Consider the following 17771-nt stretch of genomic DNA (forward strand, 5'->3'; position numbering starts at 1 on the left):
GTGAGGTACAAAATAAAGAAAAACATTGCAATTAATGGCTACCCATTATGTGAAATTAAGTATCAAGAACCAGTTTGGTGTAGTGGTTAAGTGTGCAAACTCTTATCTAGGAGAACCGAGTTTGATTCCCCACTCCTCCACTTGCAGCTGCTGGAATGGCCTTGGATTAGCCATAGCTCACTTGCAGGAGTTGTCCTTGAAAGGGCAGCTGCTGTGAGAGCCCCCTCAGCCCCACCCACCTCACAGGGTGTCTGTTGTGGGGGAGGAAGACAAAGGAGATTGTGAGCTGTTCTGAGACTCTGAAATTCGGAGTGGAGGGCGGGATATAAATAAACATCGTATCTATAAATCAAACATACCATTATCAACTTTTATTCAAAATATTAAGTTTTATAGTTTACACATCATGAACTTATTTACAACCTATGCAGAATTGAATTAAACAAATGTTGACTTATTTTCACAATGTGAACCAGGTCTAAAATTACAGCAGAAAAGTACTTCCAACTGGATGTATGCATACAAAATCCTAAGCAAAATGATAAATCTGTCCAGATAATTTAAGAATTCTAAATAACATGCTGAGAGAACCTTTTGCTAATACTCCTTTAGGAGGAAAATGTTGCTGCACCTTAAGACTGAGATTGGCTACTCAGGGTGTCAAATCATTGTTGGGTTCCGTGTTAAAAGCAGCTTGTGCTCCTCGGGAGGCAGTTCAGGTCTGCAGAAGACAGCTGTTGAAAGGAGCAGATGCCTGGACAGAGCTTTGTCAGAGCTTTTTTTGTCTTTGATGGTTTTCTGTCACGTAGCTGTTGAACTGTAAATTTGGAATTGTTAAATTATTTTGACCAATTTATCATTTTGCTGAGGGTTTTGTATGTATACATCCAGTTGGAAGTACTTTTCAGCTGTAATTTTTTTAGTCTGTCCACATTATGAAACTTAAGCATATTTCTTGTAGTTCTGCATGGGTTGCGAATAAGTTCATGATGCTGCTGTGGCCATATGAAGGTGGCACTTTTTAGAGGCAGGTGCTCAGAGCTCTCTCACTGTCAGTATGGTCAGCGGTTGTGCCTGCTTGATGTCCTTTTTCTAAACAGCAGCAGAGGCTCAGGCATGATGTGGACAGGCGGCCAAGCAGATCCAGCCACTCTTCGAAGGAAGAGCTGAATTCTGAGGAATATGGCTCAGATCGTGAAACAGGCAGCAGTGGCTCCTCTGACCCAGGGAATACTGAGGAGGAAGAGGAGGAGGAGGGAATGGAGGAGGAGGACGAGGAGGAAGAGGATGAGGATGATGAAGGGGAAGAGGAGGAGGAAGTGGAGGAAGATGGAGATGAAGAAGAAGAGGATTACGATCAAGACGAGAGGGATCAGAAGGAGGGAAATGACTATGATACACGAAGTGAAGCCAGTGATTCTGATTCTGAGTCAGCATCCTTTACGGACGGGTCAGTGAGATCTGGCTCAGGCACAGACATATCAGGTATGTGATCTGATCATTCTTTTCTAAATCTCTGTGGGTTGGATCCAGACTAAACTGGCAATCTCCAGCAGTTCTTCCCCCTGCAAGCTTCCCTCCTGTTATTCCTCAGGGTCCCCTATTTCCCCCAAGCAGAATCATATAAAGATCAGTGAGCTGCAGTGGTGAGAAGGCAAGAAAGTTCCTTCTGCCACTGGAAAGCCTGGATCCGCCAAAGGTTGTTCTTTATGTCCACTGCTTGGTGGCAGCAAAGGTCCTGCAAAGGCTCTGTAGGGCATTCTGATGCCTACTGCAGTCAGCGCCTGAATTTCCGTTTTGGAGAAAGAGTCCGTGATGAGACCAGATTGTAACTTGGGAGCACTTCAAATGTTCTGTTAGCAAATCCTTGTAAAATATTTGGGGGGCGGGGGGTGGATTGAAATCCAGTAACAGACAGACCTGCTGCTTGAGCTGCTTATTCTGACATTGAACATATGAACATATGAAGCTGCCTTATACTGAATCAGACCTTTGGTCCATCAAAGTCAGTATTGTCTTCTCAGACTGGCAGCGGCTCTCCAGGGTCTCAAGCTGAGGTCTTTCACACCTATTTGCCTGGACCCCTTTTTGGAGATGCCAGGGATTGAACCTGAACCTGGGACCTTCTGCTTCCCAAGCAGATGCTCTACCACTGAGCCACGGTCCCTCCCTTGGAGAGACATTCTGACTCTCCAAGCCCTCCTTTTCTATGGGTTGCACTGGTGTCCTTGTTTTATTCAAGCTTCATCTCTCTGTACCCTGCCTGTGTACTTTTCAAATGAGTGAATGTCCATTTCTTTTGTTCTGCTGTTCAGATGCCCAGTTTCCTTATTTTGTCTATGGGGTAGAGTTGCCATTTCCTAGAGAAATCTGGCTGCACCTCCCTGGGAGTCTGCAGTGCTGACATCAGCATTTTGCATGAGATTCCAGTTTCCAAGTAGTGCCAGAAGCAGCGACCAGATAACATGCATAATGTATAAATTATGCCTTGGTGGTTTATGGTCATCAATTAATACTGAACATACTTAAAACTTTCATAAAACCTGGGACCAAACTGTTAAGTTTCCCAATGGTTTACGTAAATCCCATAGATGGTGGCCAGCAGTAGCTCTCCAGATTTTTTTTTTTTTTTTTTTGCCTACAGCTCCCATCAGCCCCAGCAAGCATGGCCAGTGGCTGGGGATGATGGGAGTTGTAGGCAAAAAACATCTGGAGAGCTACCATTGGCCACCCCTGCCATAGATTGTTTGACCACTATATCACCACTCACTTCTTGGGGCCAGATTTGTGGTTCTTTGGATCCTATCCAAAGAATAAATTAGTTGATAAACCTGTATTGCAGAACTGAATTAGCCTTCTGCAGCCATTTCCAATCCAGTTTTTGTCTTCTTCTGCAAACCTTAAATACTGCTTTTGTTTGTTTTGGTGGTCTTAGATGAAAAAAAGAAAGAAAGGAAAAGAGCTAGAGGCATCTCTCCAATTGTTTTTGATAGAAGTGGGAGCTCTGCATCCGAGTCCTATGCAGGTATTCTGTGAATGCTTTCCCTCCTTTTATGATTTGTAGTGAAAACCTGGAATTGTATTATGCAAAATAAATGGTAGGCCATATAAACCTGTTGGACATGTAGCTGAATAGTCAAAGTTGGTATACTGGCATGTTCTGTGTGAATAATTTGAGGGATAGGCTTCCTTCTTATGTTAATGCTATTCTGTTGCTTAAGTGGAATTTTCACTTTTTAAAACTTGGAAGATGATGATTCATTGACTGGTTTTCTGGGGAGAAAACTGGTCATGCAAAACAAAAATGAAACAACCCAAAATTCAAAACAAACCCTCATGCACATTGAGTAGTGTTCTTTGTGTGTGTGTGGGTACGTGTCAGGAAGAATAATTTGTCATGGATGAAAATAGTATGTGAAAAGGCTGTAGAACTTGTATCTCTATTAAAGCTCAATCTGAACACATGTACTTTGGCTAAACACAGGTTCAGAAAAGAAGCATGAGAAATTATCATCTTCCGTTCGTGCTGTCCAAAAAGGTATAATTTAAATTCGATTTTTTTAATGCATGCCGCCCATCACAAGCTGTTGTCTGTCTTCCTTAACCTGCATCAAATGTGGTCATGTTCCGATGTACAGTGAAGTTAATTACAGTGAACAAACAGTAATTAATGCATCTGACTCTTGAATTACTGCTTGCATGTTATTTTAATAACAGCAAAATGTAAATAGACAAGTGTTGCTGAATTGGCAGATTACCTAAAAGTGGTTTCGTGGTGCAAGACCATGCACTGTTCAGCAGTAAGCCGAGAAGCAAGCATATCGGGACATCACTAATCTTGCATTCATTTTTTCCTTCAGTACTTTCATTTTGCTTTTTTAAAGCTTGGCTTTGCATGCTCTGACATGGGTTTGTACCGGGGGTGGACAGGTCTCCACGCTTGACTAGTTGAAGGATGCAACCCTTCAAGACTGTGGCCATGTGTGCTCCACTTACAAAAATGGATTTGCAGGAGGGGCCCCCTTAATGTGTGATCTGTGAATTGAGGGATGACTGTGTCACATTAATAATGCTTTTGTATCCCACAAAAGCTGCAAGCAACTGATGTGCGCTTCCTGGGGTTGGAAGGGATTAAAGTCTAATACAATTTCCTGTTCTCTTTTTTCAGACCAAACTAGCAAACTTAAATACATTCTCCAAGATGCAAAGTTTTTTCTTATCAAAAGTAACAACCATGAAAATGTCTCACTTGCCAAAGCGAAGGTATGCCCGGCCTCACTGGCCCTTAGAGGGTAATGTTGGTGCAGAGTATGGAAGGGCAGTGGGCTAGTTCTTGCGGTGCAACTGCTACTTCTGGTCCACATGTGCCTTTTGAGGGAAAAGGCCTATACCGCATTCTGGTATTATGTAGTGAAACTTTCCCTGTTGCTTGAAATCCGCAAATGTAAAACCAGTTCCGCAGGTGATGAGAGTTGTCTGTGCAGATATACAATCCTGCTTTAGGTGGACTTAATCTGTCTCGTTCTGCTGGAAGAAGCTTTCTAGCATATTGGGAAGACATGCTTTTTGCTGCTGCTGTCTGGGCATGGCATGGATCTACAGATGCAACATTTCTGGCCATCTTGAAGCCTTGGAGGAAAAAACTTTTTTCCCTAGGGGAAAAAACAGCAACAACGGAGGGGTTAAAATACTTTCCCCCTCTCAGACTGTCTTTATTGCTTTACCAATATAAATCATGTTTTTAAACTTAGCATGTGCTGCTATTATGGAATTTGGAAGTATAAATCTTAGTTTTCTGCAAGCGAATTTGTCAATATGCTGAATGTTGAGAAAAGGCTGAGTTATTTTCCTCTGAGTATTACTGGTTTCTGTCCAGGATTTCCAGCATCTAACTGAATCTGGTGCATTGTGTTCTGCCACTGAGGTTTCTTAGAGATTTTGTGACTTGTGTGTTTGGCAGGGCGTCTGGTCAACCCTCCCCGTCAATGAGAAGAAGCTCAATGCTGCCTTCAGATCAGCCAGGAGTGTCATCTTGATATTTTCTGTGAGAGAGAGTGGGAAATTCCAAGGTAAATAAGAGGAGCGCTTGTTTTCATAAGCCAGTGGTTTTTGTGCGATTGTGTTGCCATGTTTCGATTCCTGCAGTAATGCTGTGTTTCCATTCACGAAGGGTTTGCAAGGCTCACTTCCGAGTCCCATCATGGAGGATCCCCCATACACTGGGTGCTGCCTGCAGGAATGAGTGCAAAAATGCTTGGAGGCGTGTTCAAAATAGATTGGATTTGCAGGTAATCGGGCTTCCCTTTTTCAGCATGTAAAATACAGAAAAACAGCCATCTCTGACAAGTGTTGAGAATTCTTAGAGGGTTCAGAATGTGTAACTTCAAACAGACTTTGCTGGCCCAGAGAGGTAGAAAAAAAGATTTGTACTGAGACTCAAATCACAGAGATTCCTGTTCTTTAAAATGACGGTTGCATTTGTTTAGTCTGACAAACGTGTGATATTTAATAGCAGTTAGTTCTGTCTGTGATTTGCTGGATATCAGTGCATATGCCATTAATTAGGAGCAGTCTTCCTGACAATAGTGTTTGAGGGAATCTGACCTTTATTGAGCTTCGCTTTCTTCTCTGATGGATGGTTCTGATGGGGAGGGAGGGATGCCTTAACCTTAGTGAGAGAGGACTTTACTCTGTTTCAGCCCTGCCCCAAGCAGAAGCTCTGTGGCGGTGCTGATCTTTCATTTTTGTACCTGTCTTTGTTATTTTTGGTTTGCTTCAGGGTTTGGGGGGGTTTTTGTAATAAAGAGTATCTCAGGTGGTCATTCCTTGCCCCATATTGCCTTGTCTCATCTGAGATGTTCAAAAGGTTGTAGTCAGGGGTCGTTTTGTAGAAAAATAGGTGGTGGAGCTCATCCAGGGATTGTTATGCAGCTGCACATACTATTCAATTGACAAGGAGGTGGAACTCTCAGAAGGAGGAGGTGGAACTCTCAGAAAAGTGCTCCTGTGAGCTCCCACTGAATCTGAGGCCTGGTTGTAGTTCTTCCCATCTGTATAAATTCTTAAAGTTATAGTATGCAAGGACTCACTGTGTAACTTATTTTAAATTAATACCAGGTGCATAAATGTCATTTGTATTTCAGGCGTGAATTGCCCTTCACTAAATCTGCTCACCTGACGAATCCTTGGAATGAACACAAGCCAGTCAAGATTGGACGTGATGGGCAGGTTTGTCAGTCATTTTGCCCTCTCTTCTCTCTGGTGTTAAGAAACATCCAGAACCCCTGGGTTCTAGCATTTGTCACCGTTAATGTCCAGGTCAAAGAGATTTTGGAAAAATGAGGATAAGTCATGTTTGGGTAAAATGTTAAGCAGCAAAATGTCTTCTTTGGAAGGGCAGCTGGTTTCTTTTTGAAACAATCACTGTAGGCCGCTTTCTTTCCATGAGTCACCTTAAAAATTGAGAGTCTGTAACCTCCAGCATTCTTGGGTATTGCTGTGTCAGACAGGCTTATTCTTAAGGAGGCAGTTTGGCTGGCTGGGTGGGGCAAGGACCTGTGTAATAAGGGAACAGAAGTGTAAACACAGAACAGCCAGAATGACTTTGAAATTCTCCTGTTTGTCCCCAAAAGATTGTGCCTTGTAGTTAACAGCCAGCCCCCATGGATTGATGAGCTGTTTCACTCTGTGTTTGTGCGCACGCCTTTGTAAAATGGGGAGGGGGGGCATAACACTTTAGTGTGTGTGAAATATACCTGTACAGCAGTTAACAAACTACCTCCTAAAGGTCAGATGTCCTAAAGTCAGCAGATTTATTTCACCTCCTATTTATGTGTGCCAGAAAGGTTTTGGTCCATATATTCGAGGCTTCACAGGTTGAGGTAGGTGATTAACTTTGTTTTTCTTAATTCATGTTTCTAGAAATTTCTATTTATGGTAGTATCAAAACATATATTTTGTTTTGGCTCTCTTACCATGATGCTTTCAAAATATGGTTAAATTTCTGCTTGGCTTGAAATCCTGCACACTGCTTTTGAAAATTTAGATATGTTCTGACTTCAGCTTGTAAAACAGTGTTTCACTGTTCCAGGAAATTGAGCCTGAATGTGGAACCCAGCTTTGTCTCCTATTCCCTCCTGATGAAAGTATTGACTTGTATCAAGTCATTCATAAAATGCGGCACAAGAGAAGAATGCACTCTCAGCCCCGGTCAAGAGGACGGCTGTCGCGTCGAGAGCCAGTCCGGGACGTGGGAAGGTTAGAAACGTTCTTTGGACTGATAATAGGCACATGTGTCAGAATAACGTGATGGAGGAATGTGATTCATCAAAAAGCTTTTCCGGCAATCAAGAAGAGAGAAAATCCTCACATCAAGCTGCATGGACGGGTTTGTGGCTTCATTGAGGATTTCATACTGTCCCCCCCAGTTGGTCAATTACAAGAGGAAAATGGGGACCTTTGGCTTATGCAGAAAAAAGCTTGTAAATTTAGCTTAGACTAGATCTTTGAACAGATCCGTGAACGTAGGTAAGCGGATTTATCCAGAGCAGGCTAGGTGGAGGAAGAGCATGTCCATGTGTTCGAAAATGAGTTAATATCTTGTAAAAGCCTTTTCTTTCAGGTAATCTCTGGATAACCCTTATCAAATATGGGACTTTTATCAGGATCACTTGTAATTTTGCAGAAGATGACCGCCTCATTTTGAGGATAAAATATTTATATTATTTTGCTGTTCAAGAGGAGCGTGTTTGGGACTGTTTCAGATTGTATCACCGTGCTGTGATTAAGCCCATTACCACATATTCTCACATCTTTCTGAGCTTCTGAAAGCCATAGGTTCTCTCCAAAGGGGAGCAAGTGGCCCTTGGAGAGCCGGCAACAATCCCAAAAGAATGGCTGTTGCTGTGTCTGTGTACGCCACCTTTCCAGATGCTGGCAGCACCTGTGGACTTAAATGTATTTAGAGGATCGCCATGGTTATTGATCACTGCTCTATGAACTTGCCGGCATTGGCCAGAAAAGAGGGGGTATATCTTGTTACAGAATTGGAGAAGTCTTTGCAAAGGACTGATATATAAGCCCTTCTATACAACACGGTTTACCCCCCACCCCTGTGTAGCCACTTGGCATTCTGATAAATCTAAAGACTGCGGTTTGGGCTGCAACCTTTTTTGGTTAAAGTTTCCTTTGTGGAAACATCCTCTGGTAGGTACAGATACCCAACGATTCCCCATTACCTTGCTCTTAAAAAAGGACACTGTAACACTTGTAGGTAGGAGGAATCCTGGCAGCGTCCCTTCCTTTTCCTTTGGGCATGAGGACTGAGCACCAAGATGGCTTTTGAAGTTAAGCCTGAGAGGTTTCCAGTGCAATAAAGTGTTTGCAAGTGAAGGTTTTGCAATGGACTGCAAACTATACCTTATTACGCCATCACACCTTCTCGAGCCTGCCAGGGCCTCCATTTATGTATGTGGCTTTCAGCTTAAAGTCAGTAGTTGGACTCCTATATGAACTGTTACTATCATATATCATACCGGTCGTAAGTGCACACTCAAAACTACAAGAAAGCGGTATGTTTATTCTTTACACCAGCTCTTACTTTTCTTAAAGCTGTTTTTGCTGTACATACGGTTGCTTTGGTTTATTTGCTCAGAATTAGATTAACGTCTTAAAATCTATGATAATATCAGTTGACTTTAGAGATGTTTGGGGAGGAGGGAGGTGATTGATTGTAACTGGATGTTTTATTCAGAACTCCAGCAGCTGACGTTTTATGTGCCGATAGCAACCCTTTTTAGCAGCATAGCTTGTTTCCCTCTTATAGGCAAGGGCAGTTTTGATGGTGTCTTTGGAGGGTGGCATTATATTACCTGCTGATGGTGAGCAAAGGGAGAAAATGAAGTAGCCACTCAAAAGCATCTGCTTTAAAGAAGAGAGAGAGAATTTCAACCAGTAACATGAATGTTCAAATTTAAAAATGTGTGAAGTTAGCACAAATACCAATAATATGAAATGTTTAAACATATGCCATACTGTACAGGTACATTGCTTAGTCAGGAGGGGAAGGGGTTCTGCATGCAAAAGATGGATTATGAAACATTTTATCAAAGTGAAAATAATTTAAAATCAGTTAACAGTGTAGTAATTATATGAATTAAAAACTTAGTTTAGGCTTCAATCTTTTGCAAATTGCTAGTATGACCAAAGGATTTGGGTCGTCCGCCCCCCCACCCGCCAATAGTTGTGTGTAGGTTTGGACTGTAAGAGGTATGGCTGGCTTAAATACCATACTAGGAATCTCTGGTTCATCACAACCATTAATGCAATCTCTAATAGATATTCTTGCAAATGGGATTGTGTTGTGAATTGTGGGATGCGGTTACCCGAGAGTCATGTTTTAACACAAATGCCATGCTCCCAGAAACTCTCTTCAGGCAGTTCCCATTGTTCCCTCTGAAGGTGCTCTCTCTGTGAAATTTCATCCAAACCACTGTTTAATTATTGTCTAATTTATGTAGGCGTCGACCAGAGGATTATGATATTCATAACAGCAGAAAGAAACCAAGGATTGATTATCCTCCTGAGTTTCACCAAAGACCAGGTTAATATCTTCCTATGCAAATATATGTGCACAAATGAACAGATTTGTGTGTGAACCAGACATTGTTTTCCTTTGGGCATGCAGATATGAGGATAAACTTTCCAAAGAAATCTTCAGCACTATGTAAATTTCATTCCTGGTAGGGTATCTGAGGGTAAGAATCTTGAGGCACCCAATTGCCCTGCTTCTTGGTAAGACTGCCACTGTAGGGTGATGTATGTCTTCCCCGTTATTTAGGCAATGCACTAGAGCAGGGATGGCCAACGGTAGCTCTCCAGATGTTTTTGCCTACAACTCCCATCAGCCCCAGCCAGCATGGCCAATGACTGGAGCTGATGAGAGTTGTAGCCAAAAAACATCTGGAAAGCTACCGTTGGCCACCCCTGCATTAGAGAGAGTTGTTGTCTCTCTAATACAGATGCCTCCAAGAAGGCTGCAGTGGACGATACAGGATTGATATCAAGTTGTTTGGTCTCTGTGATAAGCAGGTAGACTTACTGCTAGAGGCTTGTGCACTTGCCCAACTTTTATTTAACGCCATGCATGGCTATTTGAAAAAGTGTCATTGGGAAAGGAGGCCAAATTGAAAATTTTTCATCTACTCCGTATCTCTTAACTAGAGTCCACTCTGTTGTAGTGTAAAGAAAAACTCAGTGGTTTTTGAACACACATTGATGAAGCCGGCTTTAGAAGCAACAAAACGACTGCTCCTTGTGGGTCTTTGATAAGGAGGTTGCATGCTTATGGGGAGGATGCAAATGACTTAGAGCATGTTATTGCATAGTGGCAAATATGATAAAATGCTGCTTGATTTTGAACAGGGTATTTAAAGGATCCCAGGTACCAAGAAGTAGACAGGTAAGAAGTGTTAATATTATTCATTTTATGATCAGGTTACTTACCACTGGCATTTAGTTTCGCTAATCTTATTCCCAACAGACGATTTTCAGGAGTCCGGCGAGATGTCTTTTTAAATGGGGTAAGTTTACAACCTTTCTTCCGTTGTAGCTGCAGGTGTTTTCCAGAACAATTCGTTATTGTTGATATCCCCACTGTTTCATTGTGTTTTTTAGTCTTACAACGATTATGTGAGAGAGTTCCACAACATGGGACCACCGCCACCCTGGCAAGGAATGGTTTGTATTTTTGTTACTTTAGATCTCTGATTGCAATTAATCTTTTCAGGTTCTCTCCCCTCCCTTCTCATTTTATTAAAATGCTGCTCAGATTCACTGTGACTTTCTCTTGAGAGTAGAGCACCATAGTCCATACCCCTTTTCTTCTCACATTTTATGGATCTGAGGAGGATTTGGTGAAGAGAGGGTAGAGGGAGAAAGCATTGATCTTCTTCGTGGTCTCTGTGCAGTCCCACATATGGGTTTATCCGCCAGGATCGGGCCCATCTCGGAGAATTCAAAGCAATCCTTAAGCGTTAATTTTGGCGCGCCTTTCCCCTCGTCCCGGGGAGGGGGCAGCGTCTGCGCATGCCCAGACGAGGGGGAGGCGCCCAACCCACTCAGTTTCTTCTTTACCGCCGTCCGGAAAACCTATCTCGCTGATCTCCCGCTTTCATTGCAGTCCCTTGAAATATTTATCTCGCCGTCTTTTCATCGTCTTTCGCTCCTCTTCACTCTTCATTCTGGTATCGTATAAAAAAAAATCTTTCTCTATACTTCGTTTTTCGTCCTCCTCTCTCCCCCCCCCCCCTCTTTCCGGGCGGATGGAAGGGAAGGAAAAAATAACTTTTAAAAGGTGCATTCGCTGTGCTGCGAAAATCCCGTCTACCGACGGACATTCTCTTTGCCTCTTCTGCCTCAGCGAGGCACACCGAACAGACTCCTGCGTGCACTGCAGCCAGTTCGGCAAACAGGCGAAGAAAAACCGCGCGGCAAGACTCAAAAGCCATTTGCTAGAGTCATTGCTGCGCCCAGTAATGTCGCACGCATCGGGTTCGCAGACCTCTCCGTCTTCCCTGCTCCATAAGGGAACGAATCAGCCGGTAGCTTCCGTGGCACAGGTTCCCAGCAAGCATAAATCCGGCAAACACCTAAAGAAGTCTGACGAATCCAAGAAGCGGCACCGTACCGAGTCGACTTCGAGAGACCCCTCGGACCCGAAGTCTCCCAAAAAGCCGAAGTCTAGCCATAAGGTCCTTGACCCCATCGCCGTGACTCGACCTCCAACACCTCCGGCCACGACTGTTACTGCTTCGATACAGACTACACCGGCATCGAAGTCCACCGCGACTCCGGCCATCACGCCACTGGAAATTGTCCACATCAGCTCTAGATCACCTTCGGTGCACGAGTCGCTGCCGGAGCAAATCCTCGGTACCGAGTCTCCGACTTCGACAAAGAGCCAACACCTCAGCATTCTAGATGACCGTTCATTCCGAGAAGTCCTGAATATCCGACAACCAATCACGGCCCCGTCACTAACCAGAGCTCCCTCGACTCCGAGAGGACCCCTACGTCTCAGAGAAAAAAGATCCAGAAGTGGCCACAGAGACCGCTACTACTATTACACTCCTTCGAGGTCCAGATCACCATCTCCTCACAGATACCGAAGGTCACCCTCTCCCGGCTTCTACAGACACCGCACCCGTGAGCATTCTCGGTCCCGTGACAACACTAGACACCTAGAAAGGGCCTACTACAGGGATCACTCTCGCGAGGATATCCGCCCTCGATACGGAGACATCTCTCCGCATCGAGAGCACCCTTACCACGACGACCACCAACGGTACCGTGAATACATCTCGCTACCAAAACCACCTTCTCCAGTTGCCTCTACGGCTATAGAGCCCTCAAAACGTATCCAGCTCTCAGGGCCAGAACAGATCAGGAAGACTCCAGAAGTGGAGACTCTCGATGACTCATAAGCAGAGCAATCTGTGTCCTCTCATTCTTCAGCTTCCGGCCTCCACTCCCCGGAGTCGGACATAGCCAAACCCGCCGACCTATCTCCATCTGAAGGGCCTAAGTCTTATTTAGACCTACTATCTAACATGGCTAACTCCCTCAATGTAAAGCTGACAACAGATGTTCCGAGAGTCTCCGACGTGGTCTATGACCTAGTACACGCAGACCTCCCTGCGGGCTCTTCATTTCCCATGCTCCCAGTCCATCTGGAGACGTTGAAGGAAGCCTGGGACAAACCAGCCTCTGTACCACCAATGTCTAAGAGGGTTGAGGCACTTTACAAAGTACATGCTCCTGAGTCGAAGTTCCTCTTCAACCACCCGGCTCCTAACTCGATGATAGTCCACTCCTCATCAAAGTCTAAACAGACCAGACATCCTGTCCCCCCCGAAAGAGAGGGCAAGAAGCTTGACACCATCTGGAGGAAAATCTACTCCCTCACCACTGCCACTACCAAGATCCATAACTATATGGCATACTTCTGCGTATGCTTAAAATCTTACCACCCAGCTGAGTTCCTTGGTCACAGCCCTTCCTGAGGCTACTCAAAAGGAAGCCACTCACGTGCTGCAGGAACTTTCTAGAGTCAGCAAGCAGCAGATAAACACCGCTCGCCATGCAGCCCAATGCTCATCCAGGACCCTAGCTTCAGCTATCGCCCTGCGCAGACACGCCTGGCTCAGGTCTTCTTCCCTGCAGCCAGACATCAAATTTAAAATTGAGGATTTACTGTTTGACGGCCAAAGCTTATTTAATGCCACGACAGATGATATCCTCACCAATGTTGATGACAGCAGGAAGAGGGCAAAAAGACTAGGAGTCACCCAGCCTCAGTCAACCATAAAACAAAGATCCTGGAAGCCTAACTACTTCAAACGCTCCAGATCGCCTCGCCAAACCAAACCTTGGAGACGCAAGCCTCCTCAAACTAAACAGCCGTTCCAACAGAGGGCATGCCCTCAGACCACAAAGAAGACAACGCCGACCAACAAACAGTCTCTTTGACTCCCCTGTTCCACTCCCACTGCATCACCGCCCAGACATCAGACTGCAGCCGTTCTACCACAACTGGGAAGCCATAACATCGGACTCTTGGGTACTGTCAATCATCCAAAACGGATACTCAATAGAGTTCAGTTCGACCCCAAAACACCACAGGTTCATATCTACCCCTCCGTCACCCCATCTGCTCCTAGAAGTAGCAACCTTGCTGGACAAGGGAGCTATAGAACCAGTTCCTCCTCAATACCACCACACCGGATTCTACTCCCGCTACTTCCTGGTGCTGAAGAGAGACGGGGGCCTATGCCCCATATTAGATCTCAGAAAGCTCAACTTCCATATCCATCACAAAAAATTTTGGATGGTTACACTTCAATCCATCCTTCCACGAATCCCAAAACAAGCTTGGATGGCATCAATAGATCTCCAAGATGCCTACTTTCACCTCACCATCAACCACCATCACAGGAGGTTCCTCAGATTTGCCATAGGGAATCAACACTATCAATTCCACGCCCTTCCCTTTGGCCTCTCAACAGCTCCGAGAGTATTTACGAAGTGCATGGCAGTGGTAGTAGCAATTCTGAGACAGCAACGCATCTCCATCTACCCGTACATAGACGACTGGCTAGTTGTCTCCCAATCCAGCGAACAGCTCCAGTCCGATGTCTCCGTGACCCTCTCCCTCTTGGCCACCCTGGGCCTCCAGGTCAACTCTACAAAATCAAATCTAACCCCTACTCAATCCATACAGTTTATAGGGGCACACCTCTCAACTGTGACATGCAAAGCCTACCTGCCGGCAGACAGAGTACAGTACATCAAATCTCTGGCCAAAGACATCATTCTACATCGCTCTCAGACAGCTTTCACCTTTCAAAGGATGTTGGGACTGATGGCTGCCACCACTTCCGTCCTATTTGCCAAACTTCACATGCGCCCTCTTCAGTTGTGGTTCGTGAGGACGTTTCATCCACAACATCAACTCGCTATACTCACCATTCCAGCTCACATCATTCCCTCTCTGAAATGGTGGACTTTAGACCATCACCTCCTCAAAGGAATGTCTTTCACTCAGACTCCTCCCTCGGTGATTGTCACTACAGATGCTTCCAAGTGGGGATAGGGAGCCCACTTAGGACAGCTCACTGTACAAGGCCAGTGGACATAATACAAAAGGTCTCTCCACATAAATTGCCTGGAGTTGCTGGCAGTCCACAGGGCACTGCGATCCTTCCTTCCGTCGCTTCACAACAAACATGTCCAAGTTGCATTGGACAACATAGCCACAGTCTTCTACATAAATCGACAGGGAGGTACTGCCTCCATCAGATTGTGCAAGAGAGCCTTAACCCTATGGCACTGGAGCATTGCCCACGGCATTTTCCTATCTGCAGTACATCTACCCGGAGTTCAGAACATTCAAGCGGACGCTCTGAGTCGACAATCCATCAACGACCACGAGTGGTCCATCAACACTCATTATCTTCTCCCTCTGTTTCAGAGGTTCGGTACCCCGGAGATAGATGCATTTGCAGCACCGGACAATGCACAATGTCCCCGCTTATACACGCGCGGCGAGTCGTCTCCACTATCTGCAGGAGACGCTTTCCTACAGTCTTGGAGCGGACCAATGCTTTACATGTTTCCTCCAATACCACTCATTACGAGAGTACAGCAGAAAATTATGTCGGACAATGCCAACTGCATCCTAGTGACCCCATGGTGGCCCCGTCAACTGTGGTTCACCACCCTCCTTCTACTGTCGCAGGGTGTATTTCACCGCTTCCCCCAAGCCCAGGACCTACTCTCTCAACAGAACGGCAAGGTTCTCCATCACAACCCTGCTCTCCTCCGCCTTACAGCATGGAGGATCAATTCATGACCTTCACTCCGGAGGTCCAACACATCTTGCTCAATGCTAGAAAACCTGCCACTAGAAAGTCGTATGCCTTCAAATGGAAACGCTTCTCCAAATACGCTGATCTACATAGCTTTCGACCTGAATCAGCCAATATCAATCAAATTTTGACTTACACTCTAACTCTCTCCAATACTGGACTGTCCTACTCCTCTCTGAAGGTTCATCTAGCAGCTATCTCTGCATTCCATCCACGTATTGATGGCTCCACTGTATTCTCACATTCTGCCACCAAGGCCTTCCTGAAAGGGATCCTTCACCTCCACCCTCCAATCCGCAAAATACAACCTGCTTGGAGCCTGTCTCTGAACATAAGAGAAGCCATGTTGGATCAGGCCAACGGCCCATCAAGTCCAACACTCTGTGTCACACAGTGGCCAAAAAAATTTTATATACACACATACACTGTGGCTAATAGCCACTGATGGACCTGTGCTCCATATTTTTATCTAAACCCCTCTTGAAGGTGGCTATGCTTGTGGCCGCCACCACCTCCTGTGGCAGTGAATTCCATATGTTAATCACCCTTTGGGTGAAGGAAGTACTTCCTTTTATCCGTTTTAACCTTTCTGCTCAGCAATTTCATCGAATGCCCACGAGTTCTTGTATTGTGAGAAAGGGAGAAAAGTACTTCTTTCTCTACTTTCTCCATCCCATGCATTATCTTGTAAACCTCTCATCATGTCACCCCGCAGTCGACGTTTCTCCAAGCTAAAGAGTCCCAAGCGTTTCAACCTTTCTTCATAGGGAAAGTGCTCCAGCCCTTTAATCATTCTAGTTGCCCTTCTCTGGACTTTCTCCAATGCTATAATATCCTTTTTGAGGTGCGGCGACCAGAACTGCACACAGTACTCCAAATGAGACCGCACCATCGATTTATACAGGGGCATTATGATACTGGCTGATTTGTTTTCAATTCCCTTCCTAATAATTCCCAGCATGGCGTTGGCCTTTTTTATTGCAGACGCACACTGTCTTGACATTTTCAGTGAGTTATCTACCATGACCCCAAGATCTCTCTCTTGGTCAGTCTCTGCCAGTTCACACCCCATCAACTTGTATTTGTAGCTGGGATTCTTGGCCCCAATGTGCATTACTTTGCACTTGGCAACATTGAACCGCATCTGCCACGTTGACGCCCACTCACCCAGCCTCAACAGATCCCTTTGGAGTGCCTCACAATCCTCTCTGGTTCTCACCACCCTGAACAATTTAGTGTCATCCGCAAACTTGGCCACTTCACTGCTCACTCCCAACTCTAAATCATTTATGAACAAGTTAAAGAGCATGGGACCCAGTACCGAGCCCTGCGGCACCCCACTGCTTACCGTCCTCCACTGCGAAGACTGCCCATTTATACTGACTCTCTGCTTCCTATTACTAAGCCAGTTTTTGATCCAGAAGAGGACCTGTCCTTTTACTCCATGACTCTCAAGTTTTCTAAGGAGCCTTTGATGAGGAACTTTATCAAAAGCTTTCTGGAAGTCAAGGTAAACAACTTCTATCGGGTCGCCTTTGTCCACATGTTTGTTCACCCTCTCAAAGAAATGTAACAGGTTCGTGAGGCAAGATCTTCCCTTGCAGAACCCATGCTAAGTCTTCCTCAATAACCCGTGTTCATCAATGTGCCTACTCATTCTGTCCTTGATAATGGTTTCTACCAACTTTCCCGGTATTGAAGTCAGACTGACTGGCCTGTAATTTCCCGGATCTCCTCTGGTCCTCAGTCAGTTAATGAAGCCACCCTTCGAACCCATGGCTTCTATTTCTTTACATCTCCTGACATGGAAAACAGCCCTCCTAGTAGCCCTTACTACCGGCAGACGAGCTAGCGACATCTGCGCTTTCAGAGCAGACCCCCCGTACACAGTTTTCCACCACAACAAGGTGGTGCTACGCCCGGCCCCCGCATTCTTACCTAAGGTGGTGTCACCTTTCCATCTAGGAAAGCCTTCCGTCTTGCCTGCGTTCTTTCAACACCCTACAGATATGGGTCAACGCACCCTACATAACTTAGATGTACGAAGAGCTCTGGCTTTCTACATCGAGCGAACTAAGCAGTTCCGTAAGGACAATAGACTTTTTGTGTCTTATGCTACCCACAATCAGGGTGCTAGAATCTCTACCCAGAGATTCTCAGTGGATTACTACCACTATTTCACTATGCTATGAACTGGCAAAGCAGCCCATACCCGAGCACTTACGAGCTCATTCCACGAGAGCCGTCGCAACCTCAACAGCCTTCTGCAAGGGCATTCCGATGGAGGGCGTCTGCGCTGCTGCGGTTTGGTCGTCCCCATCTACGTTCGCCTCGCACTACGCTCTG

General features: G+C 45.3%; 1 protein-coding gene across 3 annotated transcripts in view; it reads left to right on the forward strand.

Annotated features, from left to right (window-relative positions):
- YTHDC1 (YTH N6-methyladenosine RNA binding protein C1) overlaps positions 1–17771 on the forward strand; it is a 46026-nt gene that overhangs the window by 12032 nt on the left and 16223 nt on the right. The window contains exons 4-15 of one of the 3 annotated variants that reach the window (XM_060247847.1): positions 1104–1485; positions 2936–3025; positions 3485–3538; positions 4169–4263; positions 4961–5069; positions 5171–5288; positions 6144–6228; positions 7091–7257; positions 9519–9601; positions 10423–10459; positions 10541–10580; positions 10675–10737. In XM_060247847.1, coding sequence (XP_060103830.1) covers positions 1104–1485; positions 2936–3025; positions 3485–3538; positions 4169–4263; positions 4961–5069; positions 5171–5288; positions 6144–6228; positions 7091–7257; positions 9519–9601; positions 10423–10459; positions 10541–10580; positions 10675–10737 — 1323 coding nt within the window. The remainder of the gene's footprint in view (positions 1–1103; positions 1486–2935; positions 3026–3484; positions 3539–4168; positions 4264–4960; positions 5070–5170; positions 5289–6143; positions 6229–7090; positions 7258–9518; positions 9602–10422; positions 10460–10540; positions 10581–10674; positions 10738–17771) is intronic. The other 2 variants (XM_060247849.1, XM_060247850.1) reach the window with 2 other exon arrangements.

Source organism: Heteronotia binoei, chromosome 10, assembly GCF_032191835.1.
Source record: "Heteronotia binoei isolate CCM8104 ecotype False Entrance Well chromosome 10, APGP_CSIRO_Hbin_v1, whole genome shotgun sequence".
Taxonomy (NCBI): Eukaryota; Metazoa; Chordata; class Lepidosauria; order Squamata; family Gekkonidae; genus Heteronotia; species Heteronotia binoei.